At 36.8% G+C, this 20,188-nt stretch overlaps 1 protein-coding gene across 1 annotated transcript; it reads left to right on the top strand.

Annotated features, from left to right (window-relative positions):
* Window positions 1-12,843: 12,843 nt before the first annotated feature.
* On the top strand, window positions 12,844-18,917 carry LOC132055568 (uncharacterized). The gene is made up of 10 exons (XM_059447457.1): window positions 12,844-12,944; window positions 13,055-13,124; window positions 14,350-14,417; window positions 15,070-15,131; window positions 15,922-16,003; window positions 16,407-16,640; window positions 17,751-17,879; window positions 17,955-18,016; window positions 18,093-18,209; window positions 18,610-18,917. Coding segments are annotated over exons 1-10 (864 nt in total). The 5' UTR covers window positions 12,844-12,905; the 3' UTR covers window positions 18,611-18,917.
* The last annotated feature ends 1,271 nt before the right edge of the window (window positions 18,918-20,188 follow it).

Raw genomic sequence — 20,188 nt, forward strand, 5'->3', positions numbered from 1 at the left:
TCCCCTAGCCCTTGTGCCCTTTACTAGAACATGCTTCTTCTTGGAACCTAGTCCCGCTAGCACGCTCAGAACCGTAGGCTGAGCTAAGTCTGGAAACTCGACCTCTTCCTCGTCGGGAGTCGCCACCTCAGGCGCCGAAGGATGAACCTGAAAAGTATATAATAATTAGTACCATTTCTTATTTATATTGAATACATTAACGTTATTTATTTAATCAAACTGGTGTCCAACCGGGCGCCTGAGTAGGCTCCTGAGATGGGTCTGTAGGGTCCTGAGATGGGTGTGGTGGTGAATATGAGGTAGTCTCCTGGACGAGATGCTGTTTGAAGTCCAAGTAAGGGTTATAAAAATTAAATAAATATTTACCTTATATTGAATAAAATTAGTTTTAAGTAAAAAATTTACATGCGCCTCGGTAGTCTCATGAGAAGACACCTACTGCCTCGGCGGTACAGTCGACGAGAATGCTCTGAACGGGTCGCTCTGTGAGACCCACCGGCACCGAATCCTAAAATATCAAAAAAATGAAATAATAAGTAACATACATATTTAAAATAAGTTCTTTAATATATATATATATATATATATATATATATATATATATATATATATTAAATATTGACCTTATATTGAATAAAACAAATTTTAATAAAAAGCTTGTGGCTCCGGTAGTCATATGGGAAGACACTGGCTCGCAGACCCATGAGAAAACGCTGAGTGGGTGGCTCGGTGGACCGTGGCGCCCGAATCCTAAAATATAAAATAGTACTAAATAATGAGTAACATATATATATATATATTTAAAATAAATAATTTAAATGAACAAATAAGTATTTTAAATATTAACCGGGATCAAAAACTCATCGAAGTCAAGAATCACGGTTCCTCTAAATTCCTCGCAAAGCCGCTCATCGGCTAATGAAGCGCGTAATGCCGCCCAATCAACGTTATCACGCTCCTTCATGTATGCATTCGCTCGGGCCGTGATGACGACCCGGTATCTCGCAAGTAAGGTGGTGCCGGCGTAAACGTAGGCGAGTCCCTGGGAGGCGCCACCGCCCTAGAGCGGGCGGATGGACTAGACCGTGAACGCCCTCGGAATGGGATCGGCCTCATCGGCCTCATCTACCGTATGGTGTCCTCACCACCGTGTCCTCTAGCGGCGAAGCACCGCGGCCTACGCGCGCGGCGTCCCCGGCCGGCACGGCATCCTCGTCGCATGGCCTCTCTCCTCCGGGAGCACCCGGTCCTCCTCACCCGGCGGCGCTCGATACTCGACCTCGGAAAAAAGGCTCCTCCTCGCGCTTAATCTCGCACCTGTCGGATACCATCCTCGATATTCGTACCATCTCGTCGCAAGCCCCCGCAAGCCTGTGGGTAAGGCATATGCTCTAACCCCAAGATGCGTAAACGTTGTCGGCCATCCATCACCGCATTTGTGTTCAACAGAAAAAAAAAAAAGTTATTTTTTAAAACGAAACAATTAATGCAATTAAATAAATATAAATACGATAAACTTACCAATGCCTCGTATTGCCCCGCGAGTGCTGAGTATCCTACATCCCTAGGGGGACGCAAAGCTGGGTTGCCGATCAATCGGCGTGTGATCTCATAATACCAACGCATGTAATGCTCAATGGGAGTCAAATGGCCGACCACCGCTAAAGTGCCCAACGGTGGAGCTGGACATCCATGAAAGCCAGAAAATCATCATCAACGACAGCCCGATCGTCCCGCTGGTAGTGTCGGAGTTCATGACGGACATCAGGGGGTATACTCTGTGTATGCCCAAACTGTCGTAAGACACGCTCGGGCATGTGATCCTCTACGATGTCCACGTGTATCAATGGACACCGCGACCTCCAAACCCCCGACTCGCCCCTACGTAAGGCGGCAAAACCATCTAATATAGCGGCATACGGCGTCCATATATATAAATAGCCGCATAACATATAAATACAAATCAATGATCACCAAGTAGAAAAACACGTTTAATTAAATTATTAATGTAAATTTAAATAGTTTTACCGCGTAAATCGTACGTCATGTGATCAAGTCAGTCCGGAATGAAAGAATGCGTGGCGCGTATCCACGTCCGGTCAAAACTCACCGTCCACCTCCTCGCATAAGGCATGTCAATCTCGAGGTAATGCCTAGGTACGGCCGAAAAGAAAGCATCCTCTCCCATGCCCATGCTTGTAAGCGATATTAGAAAATACGATTTTTAAGTCGTCATTTGAAGGTTTGTCTACATTAAAAGGAAGACACACTTAAAATATTACCTAGAGAAGAGCAAAAAATTCACACACATCTCTGACAACACCAATAGACGCTCGGCACAGGCATTTGTAAAGATACGCCAAAACAGCACCACTCCAGCTGTAGTCTCCCAGGCTGTCACGACCCGCCTAGAGGGCCGCGACGGGTACCCGGAGCTAGATACCGAGCACCGTACATCATACCATTATCGTCCTAACCCATATTCATATAAGCTTCATAAACATGTACACATAGCCACATATATCAACATTCATGGCCGCAAAAGAATATTGTACAAAGATACATTGAGGGCACATGACAACTGTTACCCACATACAAGTATCTACGAGCCTCTAACTGAAACTCTGAGGTCATGACGATGGGACAGGACCCCATCGCATCCAAATATGTACACAAAAGAATATGTATCAAACGGCACCTCCGGTCTATGGAAATGCTCTGGTACAAGCTGGTCCGACTCCTATGAGGCTGGGTCGTCTCTCCCGTTCACACGCGGGTACGAGCACAAAGATCAAAAAAGAAAAAGAATGTCAGTACGAACAACGTACTGAGTATGTAAGGCATATATATAAAGTAACAGAAGAATAGAAAGACAAACAAAGATGAAAAGATAGCTGGTAACTGCTTGCCTCTTAAGGCGGAACGATGCATGCATACGCGTAACATATCATATCATGTGTTGCTGCGGAACGTGCAGCCCGATCCATATATTGCCGTGGAACGTACGGCCCGATCCATTATCCACACAGCCCGCGTCCGGGATAATATCATCATAGGCCAGCTGATCAGGAGGCTATGCATCTATAGCATATATATAACATACGTAGCATGCATGAGAGCCCAAATAAAAGGGTGTTCTCTCGGAGTGACATAAGGTCGTAAACCTCCGAGTGCATTATGACGTCATCATCATTAGATCGTGTCTGGGCTCCATGACGTAACCTACGGCCATATGTAATATAGCTCAGACATAAGTCAAGCCTATATGCTTTATAGGGGGCCATATGTAATATAGCTCACTGAGACACGAGCAGTGGCCATATGCTTTATAGCCCACTCAGTCACGTTAGGAAACCATTTAGAATGGTAAACTTGGAAATCTTTCAAATTGGAACCATTGTAAAATTCTTTAGGAACTATAGGCCTTTGGCGTTTCTGGGAGTGAACATATAGAGGATAACATATATAAAATTAACATATGAGGGTCATGCCTTTGAAAGAAGAAGGGGATAGCCTCACATACCTTTGTATCTCCTTAATGGCATCGACTAAAAGCTCTCCTTCCGACTTACAATTCTACATATAAGAAGGTTCGTACGAAGGTTAGATTGTTGAGGGCATACTTAAGTTTAAACTAAAGCGACTAAAGCTAACAAAAATTGGGCAGCATTTCGTTTGTTTCGACACTTTTCCGCGTATAACTAAACAGCTCCCAATCAACACAACAACATCCATAATATCATAATACGCAAATTCCCCTCAAGTTAAACATTATTCAATCTCTAAACTCATTTCCGGAATCCTCCATAATCATAACTAGAATACAACTTCATACTTATTTATAATTCGAGTCCTTCAACTACCCGACAATTTTACTATCACAAAATAATTGTAATACTCACCTTGATTACGTAAAGATGATCCTTGGATAAAAATACTCCACTTGAGAAGAACTCCACTTGACTACCAAGGAGATTTTCAACTTCTATCAACCTTTCGGAAGCATTTACACCCTTGATTCTACTAATCTTTGATGTTTGATCCTTTAATTTCCCTTCTTGGATGAGTATTAATGTGTTAGGGAGAGGTTTCTAGAGGTTTGGAGGGTGTTTGGGTCGTGGGAAATGAGAAAGAGAAGGGAAAACCGTGCCTATATAATAATAGAATTTGGACCCGACCCGGAATATACGGTACAATATACGGTCCGTATATTGGACCGTATGTTCCTTCCAGAATCTCCAAAATTTTCCCCCTTCACGGGAAGAGTTCTACCGCCAAACATACGGGCCGTATAAAATATACGGTCCGTATAATTCTCAGTCTTTTCCGGTTTAGTTCTCGTCGCTTCGTTTGATCTCGAATCCTTATGGAACCTTATTGGTACTCGTGCAACACCTCCTTAACGATCTAATGGACATTATAACTCGTCCTTAAATCCTCACCAACATTCGTTAGTCCCATGACCATGAAATCTTTCCCAAAATAACATGTACTCTACTTCCTTTTGACGAATCTAGTTTCCACCAAATCCTACGACTCCAAAATCATATCGCCTGTACACTAAGGCTGCCAATTGTCCTCTTATAGTCGTGAAGGTCTCGTGTCCACCTCGACCGACGTCAGTCCGTTCATGACGCCACGTCACGAAATGGCCGAGGTGTAACAGTCCAGATGCTCTAAGAAAACCAAATAACATGGTCCCTGACAAAGGCACCCGATGAGTTCGGGAACAAGATGCCCTCGGTATAATAAGCGGTACAAACGACGCTACGACGATCAACATCGTCCTGCGGGGTGCCGTCCTCAACCGGATCCAAACCCTCCAAATAAGTGCAGAGTGCACTAATCTTAACCCGACTCTGTCCCGAAATCTGGCCCTCGGCATCAGGCACGAAGTCGGTGAGCCTAGTCAGCTCTGTCGCCCACATTTGACCGGAGGAGGCTGCGTACCGAGGTGTATAGTGGCTCTCCATCTACCCGTAATCCAAGTTAGGACCTCCACATCTGAAGAAGTGTGTCATCGCGGCCTCGCGATGCCAAGATGGAAGGTATGTGTCTCTCGCTCCACCGCTCAACCATGGCCGTGATGAGCTCCTAATTATGCTTGTGCCGACCAACGGACACGCGCGGTAGACGCCGCCCCGAAACAATATCTCCAAGATGCGAGAGTGTGGGGGGGGGTGCTCGCGTAAAAGAGGTCCACGCTCTCTGTGACCCCTACGGGGACGGAGCCAGTATATCCCTATCGTCCGCCCATAATAAGTCCGACCTATGATTTTCTTAAAGACAATACCGATCTATCACCGGCCCCGGTGAACAGGCCCCGGTGATCATCGGACCCGAGGGTGAGCATCGGGCCGGGGTGAACATCGAGCCCGGGGGAACATTCGGATCCATGAAAGAGTCCGGTCTGTACAAACTAAATTAGTCATTATTCTTGAAATGAAAGATAAATTATATTAACTAATTAATAATTTGTACGGAATATGTGAATTATGTAGTATTATATCTTGTGAATAATTAACATGGGATATGCAGTAAATTTAATACGTGATAGTAAGGACACATATGTGATGGCAAAGACTTTTAAGTTAATTATTTTTGAATTATGTGATGACAAAGACTTGTTAAGTTAATTAGTTTGGGAATCGAAATTCAGCAGTAATATTTGTTTAGAACTTTATTTTGAATATGTGATATATTTTTAGTTGACCAAATAGCCAACACAACTACGATAAAATTAAACTAAAAGAGTATATTAGTCGACCACATATTTTCCTATAAACTTTACATTTTTTTTGTTAGCTTATGTGTTTATGAAAAGAAGAACTTTAACTATTCTTTTAAGATAATCTTTTATTTAACATATATATTCACGCTTTTAAAATTATATAGATTAACAATTCATAATCATTTACAACTTGTTTGGATGGTTGTTACCTATTGTATTATATTATGTTGTTAGTTTAAATACAATGTTTGCTTTGATTGTTACTTTAATTTTATTTTTATGTAACGACGAAAGGTCCTATTTTATGTAATCACTGATTTGGTCCTATATAATACAACACAATACGATAAATGTCAAAACAATACATAACAATCATCCAAACAAAGTGTTAACAACATAATAATTCATTACCAATCAACTTCTTTCAATTCATAAACAATATTTAACAACTAATAAATTCATAATCAATATTTAACAAATAGTCAATTAACAAAATAATAATTCATTAACAATTCATAAATAATTAACAAATTAACAACTCATAAACATATAACAAATTAACAATTCATAAACATTTAACAAATTAACAATTCATAAACATTTAACAAATAATGAATTAAACAAAAAAAAAAAAAAAAAAAAAAAAACAAAGGCAAAAGCCACTGCCCAGTCGAACAAGAACAAAAAAAAAAATGATTTTTTTTTCGAAAATGGAAAGGGTTAAATGTTAAGCATGCTTAGAATATAATGTATATAACAAAATAATAACAAAAGTTTATAGTAGAAAACCTTAATCGAAGATTTTTTGTCAAGTTATTTTAATCGAGTTGTATGCCGCTTTTTCCCAAAATTCGAACTTAGAATCTTGCTCCTTGACTTGAATATACCGAGAATCTAAACTTTTACGGACGAAATTTAATAGAAAATGACGTGTTTGGATGTGGGGACCACCTCGGTTTCGCCTCCAATGGCATTTTCGTTTTTTTTTTTTTTTGGCCACTGGAGGGACCAGTGGTGGAACCCGACGGGTTTAAAGTGGAGCGCTATAGCGTAGTAAAATACTGCGCTATAGGAGAGAGAGGAATTGCTATAGCGCAGTATTTTACTGCTCTAAAGCACTTAACGGCTCCGTTACGGTTAAGTGCTTTAGCGCAGTATTTAGTAGTTTTGTAACTTTTTTTTTTGTTGGGATATTTTGGTTCAAAATAGTTTTTTTGGGGGAATTTTGGTTCCGGACTCAAAAGATGGGTGGGGATGAATTTTAGCAAAGAAAGCATATAATTATTATATATGTATTATGCACCTTTTTAGTCTCTTTTTGCCTTTCTTAGGAGAAAAGCATGGTAGAATTCAGCATAAACTTCAGTAACATTTACACCACACAAATATTAAAATATGCATTTTAACTACAAGATTATGAGCCTGTTTGGATTGGCTTATAAGTTGCTGAAAACAGCTTATAAGCTGTTTTCAGCTTTTTTGAGTGTTTGACTGGTCAGCTTAAAGTCATTTTGTGCTTAAAATAAGCCCAAAAAAATAATTGCTCCCTGTTTGCTTTTAACTTAACTTGTCTAAAGCGACTTAAAGCTGAAACAGCTTATAAAAAAAAAATAAGTTGGGCTACTCCAACTCTTTTTTTTTTTTTTGGCTTAGAAACTGTTTTCAGCTTATAAGCTGTTTTTTTTAAGCCCATCCAAATAGGCTCTATATCTTTTTTATCATTTACTCATAATTAATATATATTTATATGTATGATATTTATTGATTTTAATTTGTGAATGTGTTATTGATTAAGTTTGGTGCAAATGATTAGCATCATTTTGGGTTTGGTGGAGATGCATCAATTTGTCTTCTTGTTAGCAGCGTGGCTAGACTAATCAACTGAGTTGCAATAAAGATGTTGAGTTCTCAAATTTTCCTTTTGGCTTTACTTTAATTTTATTGATAAAGTAAAATGAAAGGCTTTTCAAAAACAAAGCGTCAAGCAAAAGCAGAAAATCAAAAGAAAAGAAAAAAGAGAAACAAATTGTTTTGCCATTTTACAAGAGCGCTTAGGTCCGAAAGGAACAGTTAACAAGTGGTCAAAAAGGCATTCACAACTTAAGTAAATGGAGAGTTGGATTTAAATCTTAATCAAACTTTAATTGAGGGCATAAGAAATTTATTTGAAAATGCCCACTATCTAATTTTTCTAATTTTATTGAAGATTAAACTATTTTAGCTTCGGACTTGCATATGAATTTAGGCCTATTCTACATATACATAACTGTATCTTCCTTTAACTAAGCAAATTCTTTTACCTGCAAACCATAGTCCCTATCATATTATACTGATATAGTTAAGTGAATTGGATCGAAAATGGTGTGCTTAAATTTGAATAAAGTGAAATTAAAAAGTCATATTCATGAGAAAAAGTGTGGCACTTCAGAGTAATTAGACTTGTTTCCAAACGACAGGTAACCACACTTGCACGTTAAAATCTGTAATTGCTGCAAGGTGGAGGTTGAGGTGGAACCAGCTTTATTCCTCTACTAATCTTTACGCGGAGTAAATATAAATTAATCAAGGTTCCAACATGGATATTGAATAATTGATGAATCTGTGTACCATCAATCAAGTCCAAACACGTCCTATAATGTTTATATATTTTTGTTTCCGTTCGTGTGACACTATTTTCTTAGTAGTTTATAATAACAACAATAACATGCTCAGTATATTCTCATAAGTATAGTCTCAAGCGGGTAGAGTGTATGCAGACCTTATCCCTATTTTTATGGGATAGAGAGATTGTTTCGATAGATCCTTGGCTCAAGAAAATTATTTTCAAAAAATGGTTTGAAAGCAGTACATATTCTCTTAGTAGTTTAAGAATAATTAATTTTACACTTCCACTTTAATAAGAAGATTGTATAGTTTCACAAATCTTATCACATGTTTAGCATCATACGTTTAAAAAACTTAATTGTCATATAAAGTTTATAATGTATTTAAGACCACAAGTTTTGAAAAACTGATTATTTTTTTTAAATTTTTATTAAACACCGTCAGCTAAATGGAAACTGAAAGAATAATTCTTTATGGGGGTCCAGAAATCAAGAATCAGAAGGTCAACAATGGCCGGTGAAATAACAGCATACTAATATCTATTCCGGCGTCATGTTTACACTTCCTTGAGTGGGAAAACAGATACTTCCTAGAAATCATGATCATGTGATAAGAAAAAAAGCTGTCCTCTATTTGTTTGACCTAAAAGATGTCTTCACTGTAAAGCATGAAAAATCTTGGAGGCCCCATTCTTAACACCCCGTGAATTTTGTTTTTTTTACTCTATAGTCTATATTGGTCCGTTGACATCTACTAGTTTTCCCTCCGACAACATAAATATCCATTAATCAAATCCATTTAGCTGTACAAACTACAAAGTAGGCTTGTGTTCTCCAGTCTACGGGTATATTTTCACAGCTGATTATCGCCACGAGAATTCTGGAAAAAAAAGAAGAAAAACTAAGTTACAAATTTAAGTATACATATCCTTCAGATATAGTCGCAAAAAATCAACAGGAGAGAGGATTTTCTTTTACAATGGGTCTGAACATATGGATTAGGGCTGTTAACAATGTAGAAAGAACACCATCGATGGAGGGAGGGTTGCTTTTCTCAATGTTGGACAGCGCTATCAATTAAATTGTATTAAATAGGTATCACAACTTGTATGGCTGTTAGTAGTACTGTAGTAGTAGGGATAAATGCTGTTCCAAAAGTAAACGGGGCAGATATAAGAAAGATAAAAATGAACTATTTCAAATAACAGTAATTATATCTGCTAAGATGATATTTATTATGGGACGAGGGAATACCAAAATTTAAGAAAGATAAAAGTGAACTATTTCAAATAGTTTAAGAGTACTTTTGACCCGAAATCCTACACTATCTTCCACCTTGCATCCCAAAATGTGCATTAGACAAAATATTACTACTATCAATATATAATGCGGTGAAGTCACCAAAAGCAGTAAATTATCAAAAGTGATACTGCTCTAGTACTCTTCTGCTGGAAGTACTAAAATTCGCTGGATTTTGCAGAGTGGTCCTCGGATTCTTGTAAAGTACTACTTTGTTAGCTTTAAGTTGTCTCACAGTGCAATGAGCACTAATAGAGACCGCCAAAGAGTCTTTGAAAGGTTTAGAAAATTGAGGAGTAAAGTTAGGACTTGAAAGTGACGAGTGCTTTAAAGCAGATTGATAAGTAAAGACTAAAGAGAAAGGAAGTTGTTTGGTTCTTTTTTTTTTTTTTTTGGTACATTTTCTGACATTAGTGACCTTTACCTTTTGACTTCCCTCTTTTGCTTGCTTTCTTTCCACGGTAAATTTCATAAATGACCGCTAAATTATATAGTAGTATTCCCCTAATCTAATTTGTATGAAAAAAATAATGATAAAAACACATTTATGCTTTTAAATAATAATTTTTGAAATTTGTGATCTTAAATATGCCATAATATTTATGTAATTATAATATTCTTATACAGGATAAAATGGAAGAAAGTGGAAAAATTAATTATTTCATGTTTAGAATTGTGTCATTCATTTTAGAACGGACTAAAACGAAAATTGTATCACATAAACTAGAACAGAAAAAATAAATAAATAATTCACCAAAGACAACTTGTTTCACATAAAAATCATAAGTCTCGTTATTATAACAAAATAAAATATTCAGAAAAGCCGGAAAGCTTTTAAACTTCCGGTGGGATGATACTATTTTTGTTGAAGTGGCTCAAGTTGTGAATTCACTATCATGGTTATACTTATACGTTTAGGATACTCTGACCTATTACATCTATATTTTTCTCTCCTCTTTTTGAAGTTACACAGATTCGTTAATAAACAAATCTAAATATAGTAATGGATTCTTAACTAACATGACTTTGTTTATGCTGAGAATAAACAACTCTAGATTTTGTATACTTCATTTTAATTAGTTTATGCAAATAGTGGAATTGGTACAAGCATATTATGAAGATAACATTTAGCTGAGAAAGGACATCCTATTCCATAAAGGGTACGGGGAAAGAATTAGGTATGGCTGCTGGCAAGTTTTTATCATTACTTGTAGGGGCGGATCTAGCGATTTGATCACGAGGTTGAATTCAACTACTTTAGTCAAAATCCAGTGTTTGTATTAAAAATTCATCAAACATATACATTTTGTTTTAATTTAGATATAAATAATTTGAAGTATAAATTCATAAACATCAAATCCTAACTTTCATGATTACTTGAGAGAGCCACACTAGATTTGGGCTCGCTCGAATATTGGAGTATTTAGTAAAAAAGAGAGGAAAAAAGAGAAGTATTTTCTCCAACTCTTTGTTATTTTCTTTCTCATTTGATGTGGATTTCACTTGGAAGCTTCATGGTAAAACTCCAATCATTTCACTTTTTGGATTTGAACCGTCTGAACAATTTGAAGGAAGAGGTTTGAGTTTTATGTTTGCCTAAATTTTATCTGATTCGACTCGTTGACGTCAGTTCACTATTTTAATGAAGGCCAGTTTGGGAGGAACGAAACATGCGATTTGCACAAATAGAATACTTTCGTGCAAGTATTTAAGTTTTGATCCTCAACTAGATAAATTTGGCATAAATAGTTTAGGGTCAAAACTTGGTCGCAAATCCTCGAGAATCGCTAGAAGTCAGATAAATCGACATAGAATTTCTTTGGCTCATGTCCTTGGTGGATAATTATTTTTATACAAATGATGTTATAATATCGGAACAAATTGTTCACAAGTCTGATGATGAATGAACAAAAATTTGCCTTGTAAGTCCTAAATATTACTAGGACTTTCATACAAATTGTTTTGTAAGTTGAACAATTTTTTACAAGACAAAACTTGCATAGTAATTTCACCAAGCACATTTTTGTTTCAAAATTAATCCAAATCAACTCCAAATGACCAAATTTTGATATCTAACCATCTAATACCAATTCCAACAATTAACCTTCAAAAATTAGTAGACACCTTGTCTTTTTTGTCAATAAGGTTCAACAAAACCCACCAATTGTACTCTTCAATCAAATTAACGGATCAACAATTTGCTACAACATATATACAAAGAAGATGGAGAAGCACGGAGACAAAAATCGATTTCCTGTCCTTAAAAGGAACGAAACAGTTTGGAAATCCCTGAATCTTTGGGCTTTATAGTTTTCTTTGATGAATGTGATGGGCCATCTATTGTTATATTTTCGGGTTAGGCCCACTTAAATAAACTGAAATGGGCAATTTGCACGATTGACCTTCATATGGACTGGTCTTTAATTTTTGGCCCTCAATTCTATGGTCTTTAATTTTTGTCCCTCACTTAAAAAGGTGACTGAAAATATCCTGAGGTTCTGTGTTCGAAACCCAACAAAGTCGAAAATAATAATAATCTTGCAAGGCATAGGTTTCTATGAACCTATGCCTATTTATCTTTTGAAGTTATACAACCTATCTTATACGACAAACTTTCTTTGTAAAGCGCAAACTTTTATACGCCTTAAAAGTATCCATAGGAGACTTGCATTTTGTTCTCTTCTTGCCGGCGCTTGCTTTTAGTATGCCTTAAAGCCATTTTTTTTTTTGACTCTGCGGGGGTTCAAACCCAAAACCTCGAATATTTTTTGGCACCTTTTTAAGCGAAGAGCAAAAATTAAAGACCAACAATTAGAGGCACAAAAAATTAAAGACCACCCCAAAAGAGGTCAATCCGAGCAAAAAAATGAACTGAAATGATGGACTCGCTTTCAAGTTTGTATTCATGGATATAAATATATGTAAGTATTTCCCTACTCTTTCTTTTATTTGTATGTGATAGCTTAGGATTATTTGTTGCCGTTTTATTTATCGCAGGCCTATATTGACTAACATATGAAATTAATTAGGATTTGACACGTAATTGTACATACTTAGGTATGCCTAAAACATTTCTCTCGATCAACAGATCTTATAAATTGTATGGTCTCATTGCGAAAGGCGTTAAGAAATGTTAACCACACGTATTACAAAGCCCAACCCAGGTGGTGACAGTCTAACGTGTTGCCTTCATTGAACAACACGAAATAAACAAATCATTAGAGAGACACTCTCAGAAAGGCAGAGGTAGTTGGTTGCCTTTGGAGACAGTTATGGACTCCCATTTCTTGGGACTCACTGCCATTGTTACTGTTAGTTAGCACTTTCTTTTTCCTTTCTTCCTTGTTTCTTATATTCCTTTCGGAGCCTCTCTGCTGCTTTGAATTATGATCGGCTCTTTTTTTTTTTTTTTTTTTTGCAGTTTGGTTATCAATGTGTTTTTTTCATTATCACAGCACTCCTCAAGTTTGATAAAGTTACAGACTTTGCAGGTAAGATTATTAGCTATTTAGCTTCATCACATCAGCTTATCCTTTTGTTTCTTGATATTCAACCTTACCCAAAAAAGAAAAGAAAAAAAGGATTTTTTGAAATTCAGCAAGAGGTACTTAGATTTTCTGGTATTATTTTGCTTTGTGCTTCTTGCTTTTTCTCCTTTGTTTTGGTTGATGGGAGGTGTGGGATGGGTCTATTCTTTTGATATTTAGAGTAATAAGAGCTCGTTTAGCAGTGAACCACATTGTTAAAAGGCTATCACTTTCTTGTTTATTGTGACCTCTGTTTAATCACTGGAACAAAAAAGTAGAGTGTCATGATTTGTTACTCCTTCTTGTAGATGTCGATCCATCCATTTAGATGGTGTGCTTCTAGCTGTTGTGAACCATTTGTCCTTCATCCATTACAAAGAGTGAGTTTATAGGTTGAATGGGTTCTCCAAGCTAATAACTAGTCTTTTGGGTGGGGCTATCTGTTCAGTCTGTAACAATTGGTTGATCAATGCTTGAGGCAGCGACTCAGAGTGGTGGCCTGGATCCAAGAAGGGTGTCAGCTATGATCAACTGGGCCCAAAAAGAAAACAAGAAAGAGATATGGGACCATATGGCTCAATGAGTATCAGGAGTGGCGGCTTGAATCAAAGAATTGGTGTCAGTCATGACCAACGAGGTCGTTGAAGTATTAGCAGTGGGCTATAGGCTGGCTCTCTCACCTAATAGGCTAGTCTTTTGGGTTAGGCTCTCTGGTTGCATCTATAACACAAACTTTCAAAGATGCTACTATAACTCTCCACCAATGACCAGTTTCTTGTATATTCTCTTTGTTGTTTTACCTTTTTATAAGCCTTTCCTGCTTAATTAACAAACTGCCTATTCTTGCTTAATGTGACATTCTAGTGCTGCTTTCTGGTACATATATCTAGCTTTAAAGTTTTAAGTTAGTTAAGTAAACACATTAGCTTGCTGATGCATTGTTACCAATGATTTGGACTATTCCACACTAGATTTTTCTATTATCTCCATGGTGGATTTATACTAACAAGTTGCCTCTTTAAACTGAGGAACATTCTATATTGGCCTTAGATTGATGACAAGGTTATCACGATTGGAGCCTCTTTATTATGATCACGAATCTCTTTGCTTAAAATTTATTTTATGCTTATATTCTGCCAATTTTGGGGGATACTTCTTTACTAGTTTTCTGTCAATTGTTTCCATACAGGAAGTACAAACTTCATTGTACTTGCTATTTTGACCTTGGTACTAAAGGGTTCATGGTACTTTCGACAGGTAAGATTTTACATCAGTTAGAGATTTGGCTCTTTTTTAACAGTTCGGTTATTTTTGTTAAAGTTACTTCAGAAAGTGTTTGTTATTCCCAGCCGGGATTTGGCAATAGTTACATTCCCTCCCCTAGTCTCCACCCTGAACTCGTTTCCTCTCTCCTGTGCCCCATGTACAGTTAGTCAGTTACCAGGAGCTTTGAAATGGACAGTATTAGCTTTAGAATTCCAGTATTCTACCAGGAAATTTAGTAATTAAGCTATTTGTTTTTATCTTTGCAAATATTGGTGTCATGTGCTTTTTTTTTTTTTTTTTTTTTTTTTTAATATGACATGGGAACCCGCAGCCGCTACCCTTCGGGTGCGCACAGGGTAAACCCAGCTCTTGTGCAATAGCTCGCAAACCACACAGGAGAGATAACCCGCACTAGGCAAGACCCGTGCGGAGCTCGACCCGTAAGGCAAATCCCCCCGCCGTTGTGGCGTGGGGTTTCGAACCTGAGACCTCCATTATGAAAGCCCCATGCTCAACCAACTGAGCCACCCTTGCGGGTGGTGTCATGTGTCTTAAAAACTTCATTTTGCTCGACTATGCAGTTGGAGGTGCTCAGGGAAGTGTTCCACAACATCTTATTCTGTTTGGTCGTTCTGTCTTTCAGGTGGTTTTGTCTCTGTTTGTAGTGACATGGGGTCTTCGATTGGGGATATTTCTATTAATGAGGTAAGAGCAGTATCAACTCTACTAGTAAACTTGTCTTTATCTTTTTTCTTATTCCGCCTACTTATTAATATCATTTGCAAAGACATAAAAAGCTATAATTTGGTCCTTTCATTCCTGGTCCTTTCTCCCTGTGTTGCTCACAATGCCCGAGAATTATAAATTCCTCTATGAGATCTTATTATCCTTTCAATGTCGTGACTTGTGTATAACAGTTCCAGCTTTGGTGTTGCAATTGTCTGATTCATTTGTGCGAATGAGTATCGTAAAGAGCAGTATGATAAGTAGTCCTAATATTACTACATTCCAATATGTTCCCTCGGCTACTAGTACAATACAGCCAATCTATATCTGTCCTGTCTGAACTTGCATCACTATTTTGAGATCTAAAAAGCTACATCATCTTACTTTTATTACTTTTAAGCATCTTTTCACATTCATGAATCGCCTATGTGGTACCTATGAAACTAAAAGACAAATGAAACTTTTTTTGTAGTTTTTCATTAAAGAAAGGTCCTAATTCACTAGCTCTATAGCTTAAAAGCTATGTTTTCCTTTCCAATAAGTAGGGGCCCATTCTGAAGTAACTTCACCAATGTTTGGTTGAGATTATTATTTCCTCATTGTTCCTGTGGTTAAGATAATCTACATTCATCTTATCTTAGTTGTAGAATCATAAACTATATTGGTTTGCATGGTTTTTCTATACATGCCAAAGTAATAGACAATAAACAGATATTGCAGCAATTATACTTACATTGGCTTTGTCTTTTTGATTTTTTGTTCTTATCAGGATATTACAGTGGGGGGAAGACAGACGTTTTGATGACAAACGCGACAATCTTGCAAGACTGGCAATATTTTGGATACTTCAGGTTTTTTTTTCCTTTTATCCAGCCACCTGTTGTTTGGCTTTTTATTGGTTTTACGCTCTCAAAGCAGAACTGATTTTGCTTTATATTCTGGCTTTTGTGAATACAACCTACTCCTTCCATCCCAATTTATGTGGCATATTTTCATATTTAGTATGTGCCCAAAAGAATGTCATACTTTCTTATTTAGAAATAATTTAACTTTAAACATTATTTATAGCCACACAAATGTCTATGGCTTGTTTTAGACCACAAATTTCAAAAGTCTCTCTTTCTTTCTTAAACTCCATGCACAGCCAAACACACCGCCACATAAATTGGGATGCAGGGGGGATTTATTTTTGCAGGCAACAACAGAATGAGACATTATTGCTTTTTCTAAATGACAACTCATTTTCTATTGCAGGCAATCTGGGTATGGGCTGTTAGTTTGCCAGTGACAGTTGTTAATGCAAGCGATAAGCAGCCTCCTCTTCAGGCTCCAGACGTCATTGGTTGGATTATGTGGTCAATTGGAATAGTAATTGAAATTACAGCCGACCAACAGAAGTTGGCATTCAAAAACTCCCCAGAAAACAGAGGAAGGTGGTGCACTGTTGGGCTTTGGAAATATTCACGTCATCCAAACTATTTTGGTGAGGTTAGTCCTTTGAATTGTCTCTTCTATGGTGTTGGAGTGTATAGTAAGTCATTGTGAGTATTGATGTTCATGAGGCTCAACCTAATGGAACTAAAGATGACTTGTTTGTTTCAAGAGAACAAATATTGTATGCACAAACATTGTTGTGGCATATAGAAGGTTTTAACTAAGTTATCTTCTTGCAAGAAACTCTATTCAGCCCACAAAGATAACTGTTTTTGGCTATTTCTAAAGTGTCAACTTTCCTCTATTGGAACCTTTACCCTTTGCTACTCTATTTTTAAAATTTTAGATGACTTCACAAGTTATATGCGACCCACTCTTTGTATGAACTATCTTTTTGCTATACTATATGATTCTCCTCTCTTTAGAACAGTGGCGGAGCCACACTATGCCGAGGGTGTTCATCCGAACCCCCTCAGCTACAAGGTTAAAATTATTTTTTATGTATATATAGTAGATGTTGAACCCCCTTAGGCTTCTTCGTATGTTTACTTTTTTATATTTTGAACCCCCTCGGTGGAAATCCTGGCTCCGCCACTGCTTTAAAGTACCATGCAAGTTTAGGTTTTCTCTTAATCTGCACCTAACCAAAGTAGGACTATAAAAATAGGTCTGCGAGAGTAATTTGAGTTCATAGCTAGTGTTGAATGGATGACATATTTTTAGTAAAGAGTAACCTTGAGTTAGGCATGTTTTGTTGAACCTATGCTACTGTATGGTGGCTTAGTTAACTCATGTTTGGAACTTGGAACCTGTACATGGTGGATAGGTAAAGGGAAAAGGAGAGATGAAGATCATAATAAGAAAAAAATCGAGAAAGCAGTAAGATTAAGTGGACAGAAAGAGTGCCAAAACGGAGAGAATTTGCTGGAAGTGGTTCCAAAGCATCTTGGTGAATTTAATTTTCTTGCTTGACTTTTCAATAAGTCTATGAACATAATGTTTTTCTAATTCAACGTATAAGACCACAAGTTACCCTCCAAATGAGAAGTATGAAAACCGTGTCAAGTTACAAGCGTTATAATCTTCTTTTCTTGGTTTCAGTTTTCAGATTTTTCCAGTTTCATCTTTAAGTAGACTAGCTAAACATTTTATATTGCTCTTCAGATTTTTCTTTGGTGGGGAATTTTCCTGGCTTCCACACCGGTACTAGAGGGTGCTGAGTGGCTTGTTGTATTTGGACCAGTATTCGTAACCTTGCTGCTCCTTTTTGTTAGTGGCATACCCTTGCTTGAGGTACAATCATTGCTTTGTCTTACTTCATTTGCCTCTAAACATGATCTTATGCTGTTACTTGATCTAATTAAACAGGCATCAGCAGACAAGAAGTTTGGAAATGTCGCTGCATATAGATCTTATAAGAGAAAAACTAGGTTGGTTTATAGTTTTCTCTACTATTTCCTCTGATTTCAATATAAAATGGTAAAATTGATTTAATAATTGTTTCAGCCCTCTTATTCTGCTGCCCCCCGGAGTGTATGGGTGTATTCCTCAATGGTTCAAAGCCATACTCCTTTTTGAGTTTCCTTTGTATAGTCGCAATCTTCCCCAAGAAGAGCTAAGCTGGTAAAACTTATCCTTTGCTCAAAGTTTGTCCTTCCCTATTTTTTCTGATTATGTATATGACGTGTGTTGGCTTTAGGTGGTTCTTTTCTTCAGTTTAGTGAAAGCACCCTCCCCGAACTTCAGGAAGGGTCAACTTAGTTCACTTTTAACATTTTGTAGATATGTATATGTATCATAACTACTTTTTTGCTGCAACTCGAATCTCATGTTCTGTGGTTATCAAGATTTAAGCTTTACTAGAGTAAACTTACAAGTATGACCGAGGAAGCTTACAATTGGTCTTACTGGGGGCCACAAGCACATTTTCATATGTGGTCTTTCTTGTTTGCAAGACTCAACTTTTGCCTAGAAGACATTGTTATGGAATTGTTAAGAAATTTCTGTTGTTTGCAAGGAATAGACGAAGCCAGCAAGGGGGCAGAATTGACCCGAAGATGAGTTGACTGCTTAATTTTTGGGATTCCATACTAGTGCAGATAGTTTGCCAGCTTCTCGCTGCACAGACCTGGTTGACTGCTCAAAGTCCTATTTAACCTCTCACATACTATGCATTTCCGTTCAATAGTGTAATCCTTTTAATAAAATCCATGTATGTGATTGTTTTGCATAATGTATTCAAACTTCTTTTGCTATGTTCCCCAATTGTATCCTGAATCAAATCTTGGCTTCACATTGTCGAGTTGGCTTATAGCTTCTTTGTCATTGCAACTTGAAAAACAGCAACATTCTTAAAAGTTCATATGTTTAATGCTTGTCAGAATGTTGTATGCTTTGCCCGCCTCAGCACCACCCCACTTTTTTCTTGCTTTTGCGTTTTCTAGTGGCTTATAGTCATTGACAGAAATTTATGTTACATGGTTAACACATGGGTGCAGAATGTGTCTTCCATATTAACCTTTAACACTTAATGATATGATTTTAACTTTAACTTGCGAGTCTTATGATTAAACTAGTTTTTCGACACGTGCATTGCACGTGTATGCCATGTCATGTATTATAGACTTCCGTAAAGTAATATTAATATTATTAAAATAAATTTTTGAATAACAATTTTATATAAAGAATAAAGGATAAATTCTTGTTAATGACCAATGTGGACAATCGAATGATAATTTTTTATTGAGATCAAGATGATAGATATCCTTTAAAACTATGAAAATGAACAAACAAAGTTTAATTAGAAATGTTTGTTGTCATTGTCAGGAAATACTTATTGCATGAGCGATCCATCTCTTTGGCAAGTCTTTCCGTTAACGAATCCACAAATACTTTTGGGAGCTAGAATGCATGTAATCCAACATAATAACTTCATAATTAAATATTCAAGAAATAATTATTTTGTGACTTAAGCTTGAAAATGTACTCAGTATTATTCATTTGAATTCTTTGTTGCATTTGCAATAGAAACTGTTGTGTCGTCGCATCTACCTAAGCTTATCCTCTCGAAATTTTATATATAAAATATGAGGATTACTTTATTATCAGATTATTATTTCATGAAAAATATTCAGGGGATGAAATTTCTCACATATCATCATATGATTCAACCAATCTAACAATATGATATTCGTTCACATATTAAAGGATTATTGTTCTCATATTCAAACACTATGAAGTTAGCGTAAGTCTCAAATACATTATAACATCATGAGACACAACTTTTAGTATAGTTTGGAGTTCCAAATAATTCACACTTAACTTTAAAATAATCTTCACATTTTATATATCAAGACACGAGCTCTGATCTATGCTACTATGCATCCATGTAGGCATAAAACACAAACTAATACTACTCATGGAATTTTCATGGTCAACATCATCATTGTCAATAATTTTGGCAATATAAAAATTAAGATCAACTATATGATATGTGAAGAGTTATCTTTCAATTGACTTTGTTGTCTTCGAGTCAAGATACTAAAATAGATATATCTTTGTTCTTTCTCTCGATCAACCGTCAAAATCAAATATTGTGCCTT

Source organism: Lycium ferocissimum, chromosome 5 (genome assembly GCF_029784015.1).
Source record: "Lycium ferocissimum isolate CSIRO_LF1 chromosome 5, AGI_CSIRO_Lferr_CH_V1, whole genome shotgun sequence".
NCBI classification, from domain to species: domain Eukaryota; kingdom Viridiplantae; phylum Streptophyta; class Magnoliopsida; order Solanales; family Solanaceae; genus Lycium; species Lycium ferocissimum.